This window comes from Eptesicus fuscus, chromosome 3, assembly GCF_027574615.1.
Source record: "Eptesicus fuscus isolate TK198812 chromosome 3, DD_ASM_mEF_20220401, whole genome shotgun sequence".
Taxonomy (NCBI): Eukaryota; Metazoa; Chordata; class Mammalia; order Chiroptera; family Vespertilionidae; genus Eptesicus; species Eptesicus fuscus.
The window spans coordinates 71,634,169-71,654,032 of NC_072475.1; the positions used below are offsets into that span (position 1 = coordinate 71,634,169).

At 38.5% G+C, this 19,864-nt stretch overlaps 1 protein-coding gene across 6 annotated transcripts in view; it reads left to right on the forward strand.

Annotated features, from left to right (window-relative positions):
• Positions 1-19,864, forward strand: part of LOC114229545 (uncharacterized) — a 154,729-nt gene that overhangs the window by 96,477 nt on the left and 38,388 nt on the right. For all 6 annotated transcript variants that reach the window (XM_054713993.1, XM_054713994.1, XM_054713997.1 and 3 more), the window contains exon 6: positions 1,151-1,237. In XM_054713993.1, the coding sequence (XP_054569968.1) occupies positions 1,151-1,237 (87 nt within the window). The remainder of the gene's footprint in view (positions 1-1,150; positions 1,238-19,864) is intronic.

Below are 19,864 nucleotides of genomic sequence, written 5' to 3' on the forward strand. Positions count from 1 at the left end.
GGCCAGGGTGTGCGGAAAGCTTTGCTTCCCCTGTTGCCAGTGGCAACCCTGGCCTGCTCTCTCAAGCTCCATTCTTCTGCCATTTCTTTGAATTTGTTTACCTTCTATAATTGTAACTTTGTAGCTTGAGTGGAGGCTTAGGCCTGGCAAGGGCAGGCGGAAAGCTTTGCTTCCTCTGTTACCTAGGAAACCTTGCTCTCTGTGGCTGTAGCCATCTTGGTTTGGGTTAATCTGCATGCTCACTCTGATTGGATGATGGGTGTGGCTTGTGGGCGTGTCGGAGGTATGGTCAATTTGCATATTTGTCTATTATTAAATAGGATGGGTAGCTGCATTTTCACTGTTTGGGTAACACATGTTCCACTTGATAGAAGCTTCCTTACTACCTAAAGCTCCTCATGTTACTTTTTGTCAATAGTCATTTAAAGACTAATTATTTATGAATTCATATTCTGTTCCAGAGTAAGTTTCAGGAAAGCTCAGGCTCACATCTGTCTCAGTCTTAGGTCACATTAAAACCAAGTGTATGGTACCCAGTTGCATTAGTTCCTCACTTATGTCCCCTGAGTCAGTCTTTACAGGAAGACAACTTTTGCTTTAAGGTAAATTCTTAGCACATTACACATATAGGCAATCACTATAGGAGGGCATAATACTAACTATAGTTAATGTTCACTGAGCACTTTAGGGGACAAACTTTGTTTTTAGATCTTTGCATATTTTAACTTTGTTAAGAGTTAACTACAGTCCTTCAAGGTGTCATTACTTGTTGTACTCATGTAGCAAATGAAGAACAGAAAGGTGTTAGACTGTCAAAGATCACAAAGATTGTAAGTTAGAATTGTGTTTCAAACACAGGCAGTGTGGCTCTAGAGCCCTTTTCTCAGCTACTGGGGTATACTACCACCTTCCATAAATCACAGCTTAGGGAAAATAAATAACTTTTTTTTTTTGTTTCATTAATATTTGTTAGTTAATTAAATATATCTGTAATTATTTATGTATTTATATAAGGACACAGTTTTAATTTATTATTTTAATTTTCCACCTCCACAATAAAAAACATTGCTGACCATTAATTGACTGGACATAAACTTATGATAATAAATATTAATCGTGATTTTTGTATGTGTTTTTTTTTTCTTCCTAGGTTTATGGTTTTCTTCAAATGACCATATGCTTATTATTCTTTTCCCAATGTTGGCTGTGCTTCTGTTCTGGGGAAGTGATATTGTGAGTAAGTAGTTATTTCTATTTTCATTTATGTTTTAGTGATGAAATTGTCATGTTAAGGAGGCAATATTGGTGAAATATTCTATTTAAGTTGTATTAGGAAACGTGATAATGTTATAAATAAGAATATACAGAAAAAGTGGCAGTGTAGTAAGTGGATGCTGCAAAGACAAACTCCCAGGACCAAACTGGAACGACATCTAAAATACAGAATAACTCAGTGAATAATCAACAGAAGATTCACTGGAAAGAATCCAAATAAATGAGGATGGAAAATGGAGACCTCATAGAGACTGGTAGGAGGGGCGGAGTCATGAAAGGACTGGCCGGGCTCCCACAGACAGCAACTGAAGTTATGGAGAGATATTTCAACTGTGGGGTTTGCTACTGAGAACTCTGGGGTCTAATCCCCAAGCTTAGCACTCCAGCAGAGAGTACCAGAACTGAGAAAGGGTATCCACATAACATATGACTGTTAAAAGCAGCAGGGTAGCTGTCTTCCAGGGAGAAATGGCTGGAAATGCAGGTACCCTATTAAAGAGCCAATGCACAAAGTTCTCTGTGGAGCAACTCACCTTGTGCTCTGGCAGAGGGAGGACAGAGTGGACTGGAGCTGTGTAAGCAAAACTGAGGATCAGGAGCTCTGGGGTTAGAACTCAGGAAGCAGACACCTCAGTTTCTGATGCTGAGTCATTCCCTCATGCTGCAGAAGTCATCTTTCTCATGCAGACATTTTCTATACAGGCAGATGTGCCTATGGGTAAGATAGTTGACCCACCCTATTGGAAAACACCTTGCCCCATGGTGCAGAGTTTCTGAGGCCATTTAAGAGAATAATAATTAGCCTCCTAGCAGAAGCAATTGTCCCACCCTGTTTAAAAAAAAATCACAAGACCCATGGATGATTGCTTGAGGGATATTTAAGAGGCAATCCTATCAGTCTGTAGCCAGAGGCAGTCTCTGGAGGCTTTGAGTCTTTGCCTGATCTAATTAGTCAAAAATAGTGTTTGTCATACCTGCAATAGAGATTGAAAGGCATAGAATATCTACCTAATATATAGTCACAAACCCAAATAGGAAGCCAAAATGAGGAGACAAAGAAACAAGCCCCAATGAAACAATAAGAGAATTTTCCAGAAGAAGAGATAAATGAAATGGAGATAAGAAATTTATCTGATATAGAGTTCAGAATAATGATGGTAAAGATGTTCAACAGCATAGTAACTAAGAAAACAGAAATAAAGAATGACATAGCAAAAATAAAGAACACATTGGAAGGAATACACAGCAAATTAGGGGAAGCCGAGAACCAAATCAGTGAATTAGAAGAAAGGGTTGAAAAAAAAAAATCACTCAATCAGAAGACAAAAAAGAAAAAAAAAAGTTAAAAAACAGGAGGACAGCTTAAGTGAGCTGTGAGACACTGTGAAACAAAACAATATTCAAATAGCAGGTCTGACAGAAGAGCCAAAAAGGGAGAAAGGGATAGAGAATGTGTTTGAATAAGAACACATGTAATACTTTAATTAATAAAGGAATTTAAAAAAAAAAGAAATAATGGCCCAAAACTTCCATAACCTGGTAAAGGAAAATGTAAAACAAGTACAGGAAGTACAGAGAACCCCAAGCAAGAAGAACCCAAACAGGCCCATGCCCAGATACATCATAATTAAAATGCCAAAAATTAAAGGCAAAGAGAGAATCTTAAAGGCAGCAAGAGAAAAGCAAACTGTTACCTACAAAGGGGTTCCCATAGGGCTGACATCTGATTTCTCATAAAAAACTCTACATGCCAGAGGGGAATGGAATTAAGTACTCACGGTAATGAAAACCAAGGATCTGAAACCAAGGTTAGTATATCCAGCAAGGCTATCATTCAAAATAGATGGTGAAATAAAGAGCTTCCTCTGGAGGGGGTTGGGGGTGGGAGGAGGCTAAAGAAGTATATCACCACCGAGCCAGCATTACAAGAAATATTCAATGGACTATTGTAACAAGCAGAAGAAAAAGAGAAAGAACCCAGGCATACAGAATTAAAATGTCAATAAATAAGTATCTATCAATAATAACCTTAAATGTAAGTGGATTAAATGCTCAAATAAAAAGACATAGGGTAGCTGAATGGATACAAAATCATGACCCAACTATATGCTATCTACAAGAAACCCACCTCAGAACAAAAGACTCACACAGGCTGAGAGTGAAGTTATGGGCAAAAAAATTTCCATGCAAATGGAAAAGAAAAAAAAAAAAGCTGGGGTAGCAATACTCATGTCTGACAAAATAGACATCAAAATGAAGGCCATCACAAGAGACAACAAAGGTCACTATATAATACTAAAGGGATTGATCCAACAAGAGCATATAACTCTGGTAAACATATATGCACCTAATATAGGAACACCTAAATATATAACAAATACTTCTAGAGGACTTTAAGAGAGAGATTGACAACAACACAGTCATAGTAGGGGAGATTAACACCCCGCTGACTTCACTGGATAGATCTCCCAGACAAAAATTAACAAGAAAACTGACTAAAGAACACACTGGATCAGATGGATTTAATTGACATAGAACATTTCACTGCAAAGCTGCAGAATATACATTCTCCTCAAGTGCACATTTATCATTCACAAAGATAGAACATATGTTGTGACATGAAACAAGTTTCTACTAGTACAAGAAGATTGAAATGATATCAAGCATCTTCTCAGATCACAGTGGAATGAAATTAGAAACCAACTATAGTAAAAACACCCCAAAATTCAAACACATGGAGAGGCTAACTAGCATGTTATTAAACAATGAATGGGTTACCAATGAGATCAGAAAAGAAATCAAAAACATACTGAAAACAAGTGAAAATGAACACACAACAACCCCAAATCTCTGGGACACAGCAAAAGCAGTACTGAGAGGGAAGTTCATAGCACTACAGGCTTATCTCAAAAAACAATAAAACCTTTTAATAAATTATCCAACCCTACAATTTAAAGAATTAGAAAGAAAACAAGAAAAGCCTTAGTAAGTAGACGTAAGGAAATAATAAAGATTAGAGCAGAAAATAAATGACATAGAGACTAAAAATAAATAAATAAATAAATAAATAATAAATAAATAAATAAATAAATAAAACCAAGAGCTGGTTCTTTGAAAGGATAGACAAGATTGATGAACCATTAGCCAGACTCATCAAGAAACAAAGAGAGAGGATGCAAATAAGTAAAATCAGAAATGAAAGTGGTGATGTAACTACGGACACCACAGAAATACAAAGAATTGTAAGAAAATACTATGAACAATTAAATACTAACAAGTTGGAAAATGTAAATGAAATGGATAAATTCCTAAAAAATATATACAATCTTCCAAAACTGAAACAGGAAGAATCAGAAAATCTGAATAGGCCAATAATAACTGATGAAATAAAATCAGTAATAAAAAAAACTCCCAGCAAACTAAAGTCCGGGTCAGATGGTTTCACAGGGGAGTTTTATCAAACATTCAAAGAAGAATAAACAACTATCCTTCTTAAACAATTCAAAAAACAAAAACAAAGGAAGAACACTTCCAAGCTCTTTTTATAAGGCCAGCATTATCTTAATTCCAAAACCAAAGAAAGACACTACAAAGAAAGAGAATTATAGGCCAATATCCCTGATGAACATAGAGGCTAAAATCCTCAACTAAACATTAGCAAATTGCATCCAGCAATATATTAAAAAGATCGTATACCATGATCAAGTGGGATTTATTCTGGGGTTGCAAGGCTGGTACAAAATTCACAAATCAATAAAAGTGATACACCACATAAGCAAATTGAAAGATAAAGATCACATGATCATATCAATAGATGCAGAAAAAAACATTTCAACACACATTTTTTAAATTTTTAATTTTATTATTACTAGAGGCCCAGTGCACAAAAATTCATGCACTCAGGTGGGAGGGAGGGGGGTTCCATCAGCCCAGCCTGTGCCCTCTTGAGGTCCAGGATCCCTAGGGGGATGTCCACCTGCCGGCTAAGGCTGACTCCCTGGGGAATTGGGCCTAAGCTGGCACTCAAACATTCCTCTGGCAGCCCGGGAGCCCTTGGGGATATCCGACTGTGACTTAGGGCTGCTCCCCACAGGGAGTAGACCTAAGTTGCAGTCAGACAGGGAGCAGTAAGACATCCTTAGCTCTGCCGAGGAGGCTGGAGAGGCTCCTTCCACCACCTCTGTGCTTGCAGCTGTCAGCCCGGCTTCTGGCTGAGCAGAGCTCCCTCTGTGGAAGCACACTGACCACCTGGGGGCAGCACCTGCATTGGCCATCTGCCCCCTGGTGGTCAGTATGCATCATAGCAATCCGTCATTCCCGGTCTTTACACCATTCAAGTCAATTTCCATATTACCTTTTTATTATATAGGATTTTTTAATCCTCACCTGAGGATACATTTTCGTTGATTTTTAGAGAATGGAAGAGAGAGGGAAAGACAGAGAGAAACATTGGTGTGAGAGAAACACATGGATTTGCTGTCTCCCAAACATGCCACAACCAGGGCCAGAGAGGAGCCTGCAACTAAGGTACATGCCCATGACCAGAATTGAACCTGGGACACTTTATTCCTTAGGCCGATGCTCTATATACTGAGCCAAACCAGCTAGGGCCCCACACCCATTTTTGATAAAAACTACAGTAAAGTAGGAATAGAGGGAACATATCTCAACATGATAAAGGCCATACATGACAAACCTACAGCGAACATCTTGTTCATTGTACAAAAACTACAACCATTTCCCCTAAGAACAGGAACAAGACAGGGATGTCCGCTTTTACCATTCTTATTCATCATAGTACTGGAAGTCCTAGCCACAGTGATCAGACAAGAACAAGAAATAAAAGGCATCCAAATTGGAAAGGAGGAAGTAAAACTCATTATTTGCAGATGACATGATATTGTACATAGAAAACCCTAATGACTCCATCAAAAAACTACTAGATTTAGTAAATTAATTTGTCAGGATACAAAACCAACACCCAAAAATCAATGGCCTTTTTTATACAACAACAATGAATTCTCAGAAAGAGGAACTAAAAAACAATCCCATTTTTCAGTGCAACAACAACAAAAAAATAAGATACTTAGGAATACAGTTAACCAATGAGGTAAAACACTTGTACTTGGAAAATACAGGGCATTGAAAAAAGAGATAGAAGAAGAAATAAATGAGTGGAAGAATATTCTGTGTTCATGGATTGCTAGAATCAACATCATTAAAATGTCCATACTACCCAAGGAAATCTACAGATTCAATGCAATTCCTATTGAAATACCAACAGCATATTTTACATATCTAGAACAAATATTCCAAAAATGTATATAGAACCAAAAAAGACCCCAAATAGCTGCAGCAATCTTGAGAAAGAAGAACAAAGTTGGAGGAATCACAATACTAGATATCAACTTATACTACAAAGCTACTGTAATCAAAACAGTCTGGTATTGGCACAAGAACAGGCATATAGATCAATGGAATAGAACAGAGATCCCAAAAGGTGACCCAAGCCAATACTGGTTAATAAAGTGGATTTTGTAATCACAGAAAATACAATAATTTCAAGAGAAACATTAAAAGTGCATTATTCAAAGTAATTTCCATCGCTAGCTACACATTTCCCCCATCTTTCAGGTAATTTGTGGATACCTTCCCAGTAGAACTTTTCTTGTTTTGAGGCAAACCATTCAGAGACCCAATTTTCCACTTCTTCATATGTTTTGAAGTGCTGCTCAGAAAGAGCTAGTGCCATCGATCAGAACAAGTAGTAATCTGAAGGAGAAAGGTCTGATGAATACAGCAGGTAGGTTAATACTTCCCAAGCAAGATCTTTTAAAGTATCTTTAACTGATTTTAAAGTGTATGATGGCGTATCATCATGAAACAAAATTACTTTGCCATGTCTTCTTGCACATTCTGGTCATTTCATGATCAAAGCATGGTTCAAATAGATCATTTGTTGTCAGTAGCGATCAGTATTAATGGTTTCACCTGGTTTTAGAAGCTCAATAATACACCACACTTTCCTAATCCTACCAAACGCAGAGCATTGTCTTCTTTACAAAGCGATTTGGCCTTGCAGTCGATGTTGATGGTTGAACTGGATCAACCCATGATTTTGTGCATTTGGGATTATCAAAACAGATGCATTTTTCATCACCAGTCACAATTTGATACTAATGAAAAGTCATCAGTAAAATGTTGCTTCAATTTTGTGCCATTGAAGCAACATTTTACTGATGACTTTTTGGTTTCCCATTTGTCTTTCGTTCAGTTGATGTGGCACCAATTTTCCTCCCTTTAAAATCTTTCCCATTGCTTGTAAATGATCAGAAATTGTTTGCTGAGCAACGCTTAATCTTTCTGCATGTTGTTTCTGAGTTTGACATGCATCTTCATCCAATAATGCTTGTAATTGTTGGTCTTCAAACTTTTTCGGTTGGCCTGGAGGTTCTTTGTCTTTCACATAGAAATCATCCCTTTTAAAGCGTTTAAACCAGCATTCACAAGTATCTTGAGATGGAGCATATTCACCATAAGCTTCCTGAAGTATACAATAACTTTCAGCATCACTTTTCTTCAAAATAAAATAATGAATTAAAACTTCCCACAAATGCTTTTTTGGCACAAAATTTGACATTTTTAAGCATAAAAATATCTATGATGTTAACACCTTCAGCAAATTTGACATATGGAGTTTTGAAGCTTGCTATCAATACAACAAAATAGCATACATATCAAATCACATGAATATCAACATATGTGTAACTCCATCTATTGAAAAAAAATCCACATTTTTAACTGGTACACCAAGTAGTACTTGACAAAGGAGGCAAGAGCATACAATGAAGTAAATTTAGTCTCTTCAATTAATGCTGTTGGGAAAATTGGACAGATACATAGCAAAAAATGAAACTAGACCACAATACAATACAGAAGAACAAAACTCAAAATAGATAAAAGACCTAAATGTAAGTTGGGAAACCATAAAAATCCTAGAAGAAATCTAGGCAGCAAAATCTCAGATATCTCTCATAACAATATGTTTATAGATACTTCTCTTAGGGTAGTGGTCGGCAAACTCATTAGTCAACAGAGCCAAATATCAACAGTACAACGATTGAAATTTCTTTTGAGAGCCAAAATTTTTAAACTTCTAACATCACTTCTTCAAAATAGACTCACCCAGGCCGTGGTATTTTGTGGAAGAGCCACACTCAAGGGGCCAAAGAGCTGCATGTGGCTCGCGAGGCGCAGTTTGCCGACCATGGTCCTAGGGCAAAGGAAACTAAGGAGAAAACAAACAAATGGGACTACATCAAAATAAAAAGCTTCTGCACAGCAAAATAATCCATTAACAGAACAAAAAGGGAGCCCACTGTATGGAAGAACATATTTGGCAATGATATATCTGATAAATGGTTAATATCCAAAATATATAAGGAACTCACACAAATTAACAAAAGGAAGACAAACAGTCCAATTTAAAAATGGGCAAAGAATCTAAATAGACACTTCTCCAAAGTGGATACACAAATGGCCAAGAGACATATGAAAAAATGCTCAGTCACTGATCATCAGAGAGATTCAAATTAAAATGACAATGAAATATCACCTCACACCTGTCAAAATGGCTACCTTCAACAAATCAACAAATGATAAGTGCTGTTGATGATATGGAGAAAAGGGTACCCTAGTACACTGCTGATGGGGATGCCGACTGGTGCAGCCGTTATGATAAACAGTACGGGGTTTCCTCAAAAAATTAAATATGGAACTACCATTTGACCCAGTGATCCCACTTCTAGGAATGTATCTTAAGAAACCCAAAACACCAATCAGAAAGAATGTATGTACCTCTGTGTTCATAGCAGCACTATTTACAATAGCTAAGATCTTGAAACAGCCCAAGTGCCCATCAGTAGATGAGTGGATAAAAAGCTGTGGTACATTTATACCATGGAATACTATGGAGCAGTAAAAATGAAGAATCTCTTACCTTTTAAGACAGCATGGAGGAACCTGGAGCATATCATGTTAAGCGAAATATGTCAGTTAGAGAAAGACAAGTATCACATGATCTCATTCATATGTGGAATCTAATTAACAAGATAAACCCATGAATGGAGTGGATCCAGAGACATGGAAGCATTGAACATAATGCAGAATCTTGGAGGGAAGGGGGTGAGGTGGGGTAGGTGAGAAGTAATCAACCAAAGACCTTGTATACATACATGCATAACCCATGGACACAGACAGGGGCCTGGTTAGGATCTGCTGTTGGGGATGGTGGTGAGCTGGAGGGGATCTTGGGGGAAAAAGGGGACATATGCAATACTTCCACAATAAAGATTTTTAAAAAAGAATATATTAGTACATTCTTAATATTAATATTCTCTGTGAAGTATAGATTGTCCTTCATAATTTGTTGCAGAAGAAGTTTGTTTTCAAAGAATGAATAGTGGGAATCCTAATAACATACCTAAAACTCATGCTGATTTTAATGTATACAGGGCATTTACACACACATTATTGATGAAGAGATAGTCACAACCTACATTACACTGTTAAATAGGATTTTGCAGTTCTGAGTATTAAGACTTCTCTCTCTTCATTTTCCCAATTTGAACATCTCTGTATACATGTGTGCATCTTTGGAAAAGATCAGTTTGAACCATGTTGTCATCCTTACTGTGCATTTCTGCAGCCCCTAAGCAAGTAGCCACAGGAGGTGTGTTTTTTTTATCATGTTTTGCTGTAATAGCCATGTGTCTAAACTTCTCAGGGAAGATCTTGGTGCTGCATCAGATGTAGCATGAACAATGTAGAAGTGTCACTGCTCAGTAGAAAGGTTGCATTCTGGTTGATGATTATACTCAACCAGGTACAGTTGACCCTCAAATAACATTGGGTTAAACTATGTGGGTCTATTTATATTTGGATTTATTTCAGGAAATACTGTAATTGTATTTTCTCTTCCTTATGATTTTCTTAATAACATTTTCTATTCTCTAGCTTACTTTATTGTAAGAATATAGTATATATCATACAAAATATGTGATAATCAATTATTATATTATCCATGAGGATTCTGGTCAACAACAGAGTATTAGTAGTTAAGTTTTGGGGGAGTTTAAAGTCATATGTGGATTTTTGACTACATGAGGTAGGGGTGTCAGCTCTCCTAACCCCTGTGTTATTCAAGAGTCAATTGTATTTCCTCACCACTTTAATAAAGGAAATTTTCTAAATAAGTGAAGTTTTGAGGTGACATTCTAAAACTTTTAAACTTTTAACCTGTAAGATTTATTCCATGTCTCCCAATAGTGCACTGAAATAGTCAATAATTGAAGGCCAGTGAACATTTATACAGGGCAAGGAGTAAATAATGCTGATTTTTTTTTATTTATTTCATTCTGCAACCTTTAAAACAAGTGAAAACTAGTAAAATATTATAGCAGATTGGCCTGTTGTAAATTTCATTATTACTTTTACTCAGAAGTTTAAGGCATGTATATCTAAAATATATATATATATATATATATATATATATATATATATATATATATAGCCTAAGCGACCATTCGACCATTCGACCATTCGACCAGTAGCTGTGACGTTCACTGACCAGCAGGGGGCAGATGCTCAATGCACTGGCATGAAAACATGGGACAGACTGATGAATCTCAGAGGGAAGGGGGAAGAGGGAGGGCAGGAAGAGATTAACCAAAGATATCTTATATGCATACTAGAGGCCCAGTGCACAGATTCGTGCACTGGTGGGGTCCCTGGGCCTGGCCTGCAGGGATTAAGCCAAATCTGTGCACCAGGCTTCCAACATCTCCCAAGGGGTCCCGGATTGCGAGATGGCACAGGCCAGGCCAAGGGACCCCACCAGTGCACAAATCCATGCACCGGGCTTCTAGTGATTATATGAAAATGAAAAGGGGGATGACTAGATATATACTTCAAGGCTCTCTTCAATGGATGACACTCTGTAAATGCTTTATGATTTCAAAGGCAAAAAAAGGGGAAGCTTTTAGCTAACAGTGACAACTGTTAAGACATGTCATAACTCTCACTTCCAAAATGGTGTCTAAATTTCCTGTGGAAATTTTCTTACAATTTTGAAAGGCCATTTATATCAAGCAAAAGGCTGGTATAGCACCAAGAATTCATCAGTCTTCCCTGATTTAGGGAAAGCCTTGAATCCTAGTGGCAAACCCAGGCATCAAGATGTCTGTCATATAATTTTGGGTAGAGACTTGCCTTTTTTAAGATTATAAAATCACTTCAGAGTGTGATTTGTTGCATTTGGACTGACTGCAGTTTGGGGATTATGGCATTCTCATTAATAACATTATTTTCCATGGATTTAACCAGGAGTGAATCTGTTCCTATTAACCATGTTTTGACAAAATAAGATTTACAATTTTTTTCTAACTTAAAAAGTAATACATATCACTTTAGAAAACCTTATACAATATAAGAATTTATAGAGAAAAAACAAAAATAATCTAGAATCCCACAACCTAGAAATAAACTATTGGTCTAATGTAGTGAATTTTCTGCTTTCTTTTCTGTCTTTTTTCTATGTATTTTTGTTACCTTTCTTTGAAAAAGAAAAATGATAAATGCACTCATATAGCTTATATACTTGTATATCCTGATTCTTCCCCTGCCCATGTTTTCAGAAATATTCTTATAGCTGCCTCTATGTTCTACTTTCATGGATATACTGTAATTTACTAAACTCTCATCTTGATGGCTATTAAGGATGTTTCCAGTCTTTTTTGATATAGGAAAGTAAGGCTTCTAAAGATATGTAATACTGTAAATGGCAGAGATATTTTAAGGCTTTTGATACATTCTCCCAAGTGTTTTCTAGAAACATTGCATCAATTACTACTGCAGGTGAGAAGACCTGATTTTCTCCACACAGTCCTGACATCTTCATAATTCTAAAATCTTTGCTAATTTGATGGACGAAAAAACATCCTGTTTTAATTTTCATTTTTGTGTTAGTGAAGTGAATGTTCTTTTTTATATTTATTCTATTGGCCATGTTTTAAAGAATATGCTTATGAACCTAAATATTTTGGTGACGATATTTTATTTAGACTCATCTTAGAACAAGATGTGTGTATAAGGCACATATTTATTTGATTCACTCAGCCTGGGCTCAGATTTGAAGTTGTTTATAAAAGTGGCACGTGAACATTTGTGGAGTCCTTGTGCTGTGTGATGGGCACATTGTAAAGTACTATCCACCTTGGACTTGTATGTCTATTTCCTTCACCAGGTCAGGGAAGTTTTTCATCACTATTCTTTCAAATAAGTTTTCAATTTCTTGCTCTCTCTCTTCTCCTTCCAGCATCCTCATGTTGGGAATATTGATAAGCTAAGTTGTCCCAGAGGCTCCTTACATTATCCTCACTTATCTTTTCTTTCTTTCTTTCTTTTCTTTCTTTCTTTCTTTCTTTCTTTCTTTCTTTCTTTCTTTCTTTCTCTTTTAATTCATTTTTCTTTTTGCTGTTCTGATTGGATATTTTCTGCTTCCTTATCTTCCAAATCCCTGATTTGATGCTCTGCTTCATCTACTCTACTGTTAATTCCCTGTAATGTATCCTTCCTTTCAGTTATTGCATTCTTCATTTCTGATGGGTTCTTTATGTTTTCTATCTCCATTATGTTTCCTATTTCTTTGTTGAAGTTCTCACTGAAATATTTGAGCATCCTCATAACGGGTGTTTTGAACTTTGCAGCTAGTAGAGTGCTTGTCTGTTTTGTTTAGACCTTTTCTGGAGTTTTGTTCTATTCTGTTCAGCTAGATTTTAGGCATTTCTCAATAATGTTTGTTCTAAAAGTTAGTTGTAATTTTGATATGGTTGTGGGAGGATACGAGTACCGTGTTTACCTATATGCCATCTTGACTGGAACTCAGGTAATATACTTTTTAGAGTGTGGTATCTTATAGCCCCTAAAGTATAAATAGTAACTCTGCCTCATGACTTTCTCTTTATACCAGTAGATTTCTAGTACTTCTTAACTTCTTTGATGACCATGTATGGTCTGTACTTGACCACAGGGTGTTTCTCTCAGCGGTTTTTCTAGTTCTGCATGTTAATATTTTGGTGCTACAAGATACCACCTGGACCTTCATAGGTCAAACATTCAGTAAAGACAGCAGATTAAAAAAAAAAAAAAAAAAGACAGCAGATTATGCTTTCACTTGAGGAGAAAGAGTTTCCTTATACCAGAGGTGTCGAGGCTGGCCACCACTAGAACAGTATGTTGAACTGATCTCAGGGGGCCTTTGATCCTCCTGAGGACTAAGCCTGAGAAGACTTCTGAACTCCTGAAGCCACGCCATATACAGTAAGTACTAGATCACCTTTCAAAGACAAAGGTATACTACAGGAAGTGTCCCTAAATACCTTTGCCTTTAGTTTTAACTTACCAATTTGTCAGTTGAGTCTTATACTTAGCAAGCAGCTCACAGATGACTGGAATCAAACACTGAGCTTTAACCAAAGTATCAAACCTCTGACAGTGCTGCCTTTCAGGCACTTTGTTTTGTTCTGACTCAGTTTCTCATTCCACCAACAATTATGTTCCTGGTTGGTTTTCATGGCTCTTCTTCCTCATTCTTTCATAGTATAACAGGTACTTTCCACTATTGAGATGTTTGATAAATGATTTCAAGCACTGCTTATCAAGACCCCTTGTTCCTGCAAGATTAAGTCTCAGCTCCGCTTCAAGAATTGGCTAACATTTTAAAATTCTTTGAGATAAGTAAATCTAGGCTTGCCTTTCCCTTCACTGAACTTCTGTTGTTTACAAGGAATCTTTGTGTTGCACAAACCTGGGAGACCATAAGCATGACCATGTAAGCCCAAACTATAAATCAATCTAATAATAAATATGAAAAATTACCATTGTGTCATGACCTCTAAATTCTTTTGTCAAAACATTAAAAACCCTCTTATTGTACACCTGAAATCAATATAATAGAGTATGTCAACTGTAACTGAAAAAAAAATTTTAAACTCTCAGTAACAACTCTATTAGGAAATGAAACAATAATAAAACTAATATTTAGTACATGGTAAACTAAAACATTACAAACATTGAAAGTGTTTTATCAAGAGTGGTTTAAACAATTGCCTTCTTGTCATATAACTCTGTATAGAAAGCAAGCATCCTTTCTATGCTTGGTGAATTGTCATACTCCTAAGCTCAGATCAGCTTCAAGGATTTATCCTTTGCATTTTCAGTATCATAAACTATCTCTAAGCTTTCCTTTCATCTAAAGTTTTTTCCCCAGTCACTTCTTCCTTCCTTCCTTCCTTTCTTCCTTCCTTCCTTCCTTCCTTCCTTCCTTCCTTCCTTCCTTCCTTCCTTCCTTTCTTCTTTCTTTCTTTCTTTCTTTCTTTCTTTCTTTCTTTCTTTCTTTCTTTCTTTCTTTCTTTCTTTCTTTCTTTCTTGTCTAAAGATTTACATATGTCTCCTCTCACCTACCTCCCAGCCATTCCCACCCCAGGCAAGCCCCCACCACCCCAGTGTCTGTGTCCTTCAAAATAATTAATTTTTAAGAGAGAGGAATGGAGAGGGAGGGAGGGGGAGAGAGAGAGAGAGACAGACAGACAGAGAGAGAGAGAGACATGTTGATTAGCTGCCTTCCACATACACCCCGTACACCCCAACTGGGTATGGAGCTCACAACCCGGGTATGTGCCCTGACCAAGAATCAAACCAGTGACCTTTCAGTGCACAGGATGATGCTCAACCAACTGAGTCTCACTGGCCAGGGCCAGAGTCACTTCTTATGGGACATCCTCATTCTTTGTGTCACAACCTCCTCTGTGTCCTAATTTATGCCAATAAGTTCACACTTACTAAGTTTCCTTGGATGCATATCTAGAGTCTCTTGCATAGCAGTAGCATTGACATTCCCAAGTTAGCTCTTTCTTCTGTGATGTCATTTATGTTCTATTCGAATTTCAGTTTCAACATTATCACTTTTCATTTCTTTGCACTTTTACTTTTATTGCCCAGTTTACTCTTTTGATTATCTGTTGTGAAATGTCACAGTGGTTTATCACTGGGAAACAGGAGGTAGCACAGCATATGCTTTGCAGTCTATGCGTGAGGGGAATAGCAGATGTGCAGTGACCATCCCCACCAGCCTTTGAAAGAAGTGACAGGATTGGTCACTGATCATGATGCACATTTGTTATTTAGATAGTGATTTGTGGACAACTGAACAGATGGCAGTGAAGTTTGCACTTTATGCAATCACTCAGTGAATATATTGTGGTACTGAAATTTGAGTTGTGATTTTAGGGGACTTGTATTATTTAACTAAATAAATGGTGGTATCTCAAATTCATGCATATCAGAACTGTGCAAAGCCAGGACTGCTGTAATTTATTTCAAACTTGTACAATCTAAGCATCTTTCATTTCATTTCCTAAGTTTGTAGTTCTTGCACAAAATTATTTCACAGGGATTTTAGATACTACTCAGAGGTATTTGGGTAGCTGTCCCTAAAGAAATCACTGTTGGGAGTTCAAGGGAAACATTCTCTATCACCACAGCCTTGAGATCCTGCTAACTCCTTGAAATCAAACTTAAGGACTAGCTTACTATTGAACGTAATTGGGCCATGCGAGCACATTTTAAAGAAGTAGTGGAACAGGCAATGTCTTTGTAGATTAGAAAACTTATTTTGAAGAAATGAGGACATATACTAATGTGCACTGGGAAATTTCTATCCAAGAAGGTAAAATATCCTATCATAAATATTATGACAAAGAATCATTCTGTGAACTGGTTGATGGCACCTATTTTTTTAAAACTATATTTCATTAATATTTTTACAGAGAGGAAGGGAGAGGGAGAGTTAGAAACCTCGATGAGAGAGAAACATCCATCAGCTGCTCCTGCACACCTCCTATCGGGGATGTGCCCACAACCAAGGTACATGCCCTTGACTGGAATCGAACCTGGGACCTTTTAGTCCACAGGCTGACACTCTATCCACTGAGCCAACCTGGTCAGGGCTGATGGCATCTATTAATAGAACTTTGTTATTAAATTTACTCTGAATTTTATTAAATAATATTGAACTCCCACTGCTTTTTCTTGGTTGCATCCACATAATTATTACACTCTCCTATTAAATAACACTGATTTTATTTTAGAAGGAACTGAAGGAAACGATGGCTCAGCAATATATTCTTTTGTAGGTATTAGTTGCTATTTCTTTGACCCTTTCCAAACTCAACCACCCCAACTTGCTGCATACACTCTGAAGTTATGGCATCATCCACAAGAACAGGGAACATTTGTAACCAAGAAATGTGTATTGGACAGCCTCCTCTTTAACCTTTTATATTCAAGGTGCTTGCTGCACAAAGCCTGGGTTCTTTTGTTTCTGGGTCCTGTAGACTGAGAATATAATTTCTAGTTATGATTTATTTTGACAAAATTGTGTCATCAAAGCAAGTTGGACAGCGTATGAAGTTTATTGTGATATTACTAGAGGCCTAGTGCATGAAATTCGTGCACGGGAGGGAGGGCACCCTCAGCCCAGCCTGCACCCTCTCTAATCCGGGACCCCTCGGGGGATGTCCAACTGCCAGTTTAGGCCCAATTCTGCAGGACTGCTGGCTCCTAACCGCCTGCCTGCCTGCCTGCCTGATCTCCCCTAACTGCCTCTGCCTGCTGGCCTGATGCCCCTAACTGCTCTCCCCAGCTGGCCTAATCACCCCCTAACTGCTCTTCCTGGTCAGCCTAATCACCACTTAACTGCTCTCCCTTGCTGGCCTGATCGCCTCCTAACCACCTCTGCCTCGGCCACCTCTGGCTTTGTCCAGAAGATATCCAGTCTAATTAGCATATTACCCTTTTATTAGTATAGATTTTACTTGCCTTCTAGCAAGTAACCAGGTTATCATTGGTATTAATATTCCTTTTCCACAGCACCATTTTCATGAAAATTTCTGTTTTTTTAATGAGTGTTCTAAGTATTTTAAAAATAGTGTTTTAAATTTAAATAATTTTACAATTTGAAATTGTAATTTTATTCTAAAAGTTATCATCTATGATTTATCCTGCATTGAAGACAATATTGATTTTCAGCTCAATAAATACCAAAATAATCTTAAAATGACTTTCTGAAAGTTATCAGAAAATAGCACAATAATAATAAAATCAAATACATCTAACCTTTATGATGTATTATTTATATATATATATTGATTTCAGAGAGAAAGGGAGAGGGACAGGGAGATAGAAACATCAATGATGAGAGAGAATCATTGATAAGCTGCCTCCTGCATGCCCCATACTGGGGATCGAGCCCACAACCTGGGCATGTGCCCTTGACTGGAATCAAAACCTGGACCCTTCAGTCTGAAGACTGACGCTCTATCCACTGAGCCAAACCTGCGAGGGCTATGATTTATTCTTAATCTGAAATGCATTATAGCTCACTGGCTAGCCTTTTTGTATCATCATCAAGTCACTAATCTCTTAGTGAGGGAACATCTAACAGTCATTTCTTTGAGCAGGCATTTAATTATTGGAATTTGGGGTTTTGTTCCTAGGTCTATAGGAGCTTATCAAATTCTGTCTTCAAAGTTTCATAAATACTAAGATGACAGTTATCATTTAATCTTAAAATTGGCCTGCTAATTGCACTAGATTTCATCAAGCACAACCTGCATTCTGTCTTTTATGTGATTTATATTAGTGACAAGGAAATGAGAATTATTACTGAAGTATCTGTTTTTAACATTAGCTGTTTCTTCACATGACTTAGAGGGACATGCCATTTCTTCAATCATATGAACTTGAAAGATTACATAAAGGGACTGAAGGCTAGAGCAGTCCTACACCTTTTATTTAACTGTGAAAGATCTGGGAGTAACATTTCTGGCCACTCACTCCTCCCCTGCCCCAAACACACACACTCACTCATACATTAGAACTAAGGGTCTTGAGACAGCATTTGGAATAGTGATCATCACATAGTAGGTGCTCAATCAATTCTTGAATAAAGTAATCTACTTGTACCTTTATTTGGTTGAGATGGACTAATAAAAGGTCCTGGTACATTGTAACTACACAGTAAATATTTGTAGAATAAATGAAGGACACAACCTAGCTCATTCTGAGATGTAGCTGGCTAAGTTTAGTTATTTTATTCTACCTAATAAAAGAATAATATGCAAATTGACCGCACCTTCACTATGCCCAAGCCACGCCCACCAGCCAATCAGAGCGACTATGCAAATTAACCCAACAAAGATGGCACTTAATTTGCATATGCAGGCGCTGATTGGCCTGGTTCCCGGGAACATCCTCAGGACCCAGGCTTCTCCTAGCCTATAGGCCCGTAGGCCCTGAGCAGCAGGGGTCCCAGAACGCCCCCTGGCCACTCGGAGCCTATGAGTGCAGGCGCCAAGCGGCTGGGGGCAGGGCGGGAACGTCCCCGCATCACCATAGTGACGCCTATGGTCTCAGGCCAGCAGCGGCGCTGGCACCCACGCAGCGATCAGGCCCCGCCACCAGCCTGGAGTCTCAGGCCGGCAGTGGCGTGCAGACCCATGCAGTGATCCCCTCCTGGCCCAGCCTGGGTTCTCAGCCACTGAGTCACACCAGCCAGGCAGATGTTGAGGAATCTTAAATGTTTCTTTTTTATATATATACTAGCGTTCCCGTTGCAGGAAAAATCCTGCAATAGGATTTCCTGCTGCACTCTACCCCGCCTCCGTTCCTCCCTTGTCGCCCACCCCACCTTCTCGGCCAGCCCGCCTGCGTTTCCCTTCGCCCCCGGCCCCGCATCCGCTCCTCCCTTGTCGCCCGCCCCGCCTTCTCCGCCAGCCCGCCTGCTTTTCCCTTCACCCCCAGCCCCGCCTCCGCTCCTCCCTTGTCACCCGCCCCGCCTTCTCCGCCAGCCAGCCTGTGTTTCCCTTCGCCCCCGGCCCTGACTTCGCTCCTCCCTTCTCCTCCCCTCCCCCCCCCCCCCCTCCCCTGGCTTGCTTGCTTCTTCGAAGCTTTACTCCCTTCTGCAGCTCTTGGCTTCTTTCGACGCTGTCTTGATATGCAAATTAGCCGCCATCTTTGTTGGGGTGATTTGCATACTCGTCCTGATTGGTTGGTGGGCATGGCTTGGCCGGTGGGCATGGCTTAGGTGTAGCGAAGGTGTGGTCAATTTGCATATTTGTCTATTATTAGATTAGATTTTATTTATGTTTTTTTTTTAATATATTTTATTGATTTTTTACAGAGAGGAAGAGAGAGGGATAGAGAGTTAGAAACATCGATGAGAGAGAGACATCGATCAGCTGCCTCTTGCACACCCCCTACGGGGGATGTGCCCGCAGCCAAGGTACATGCCCTTGACCGGAATCGAACCTGGGACCCTTGAGTCCGCAGGCCGACGCTCTATCCACTGAGCCAAACTGGTTTCGGCAAGATTTTATTTATGTTTTACAGAGAGGAAGGGAAAGGGATAGAGAGCTACAAACATCTATGAGAGAGAAATATCAATCAGCTGCCTTCTGCACAGTCCCCATTG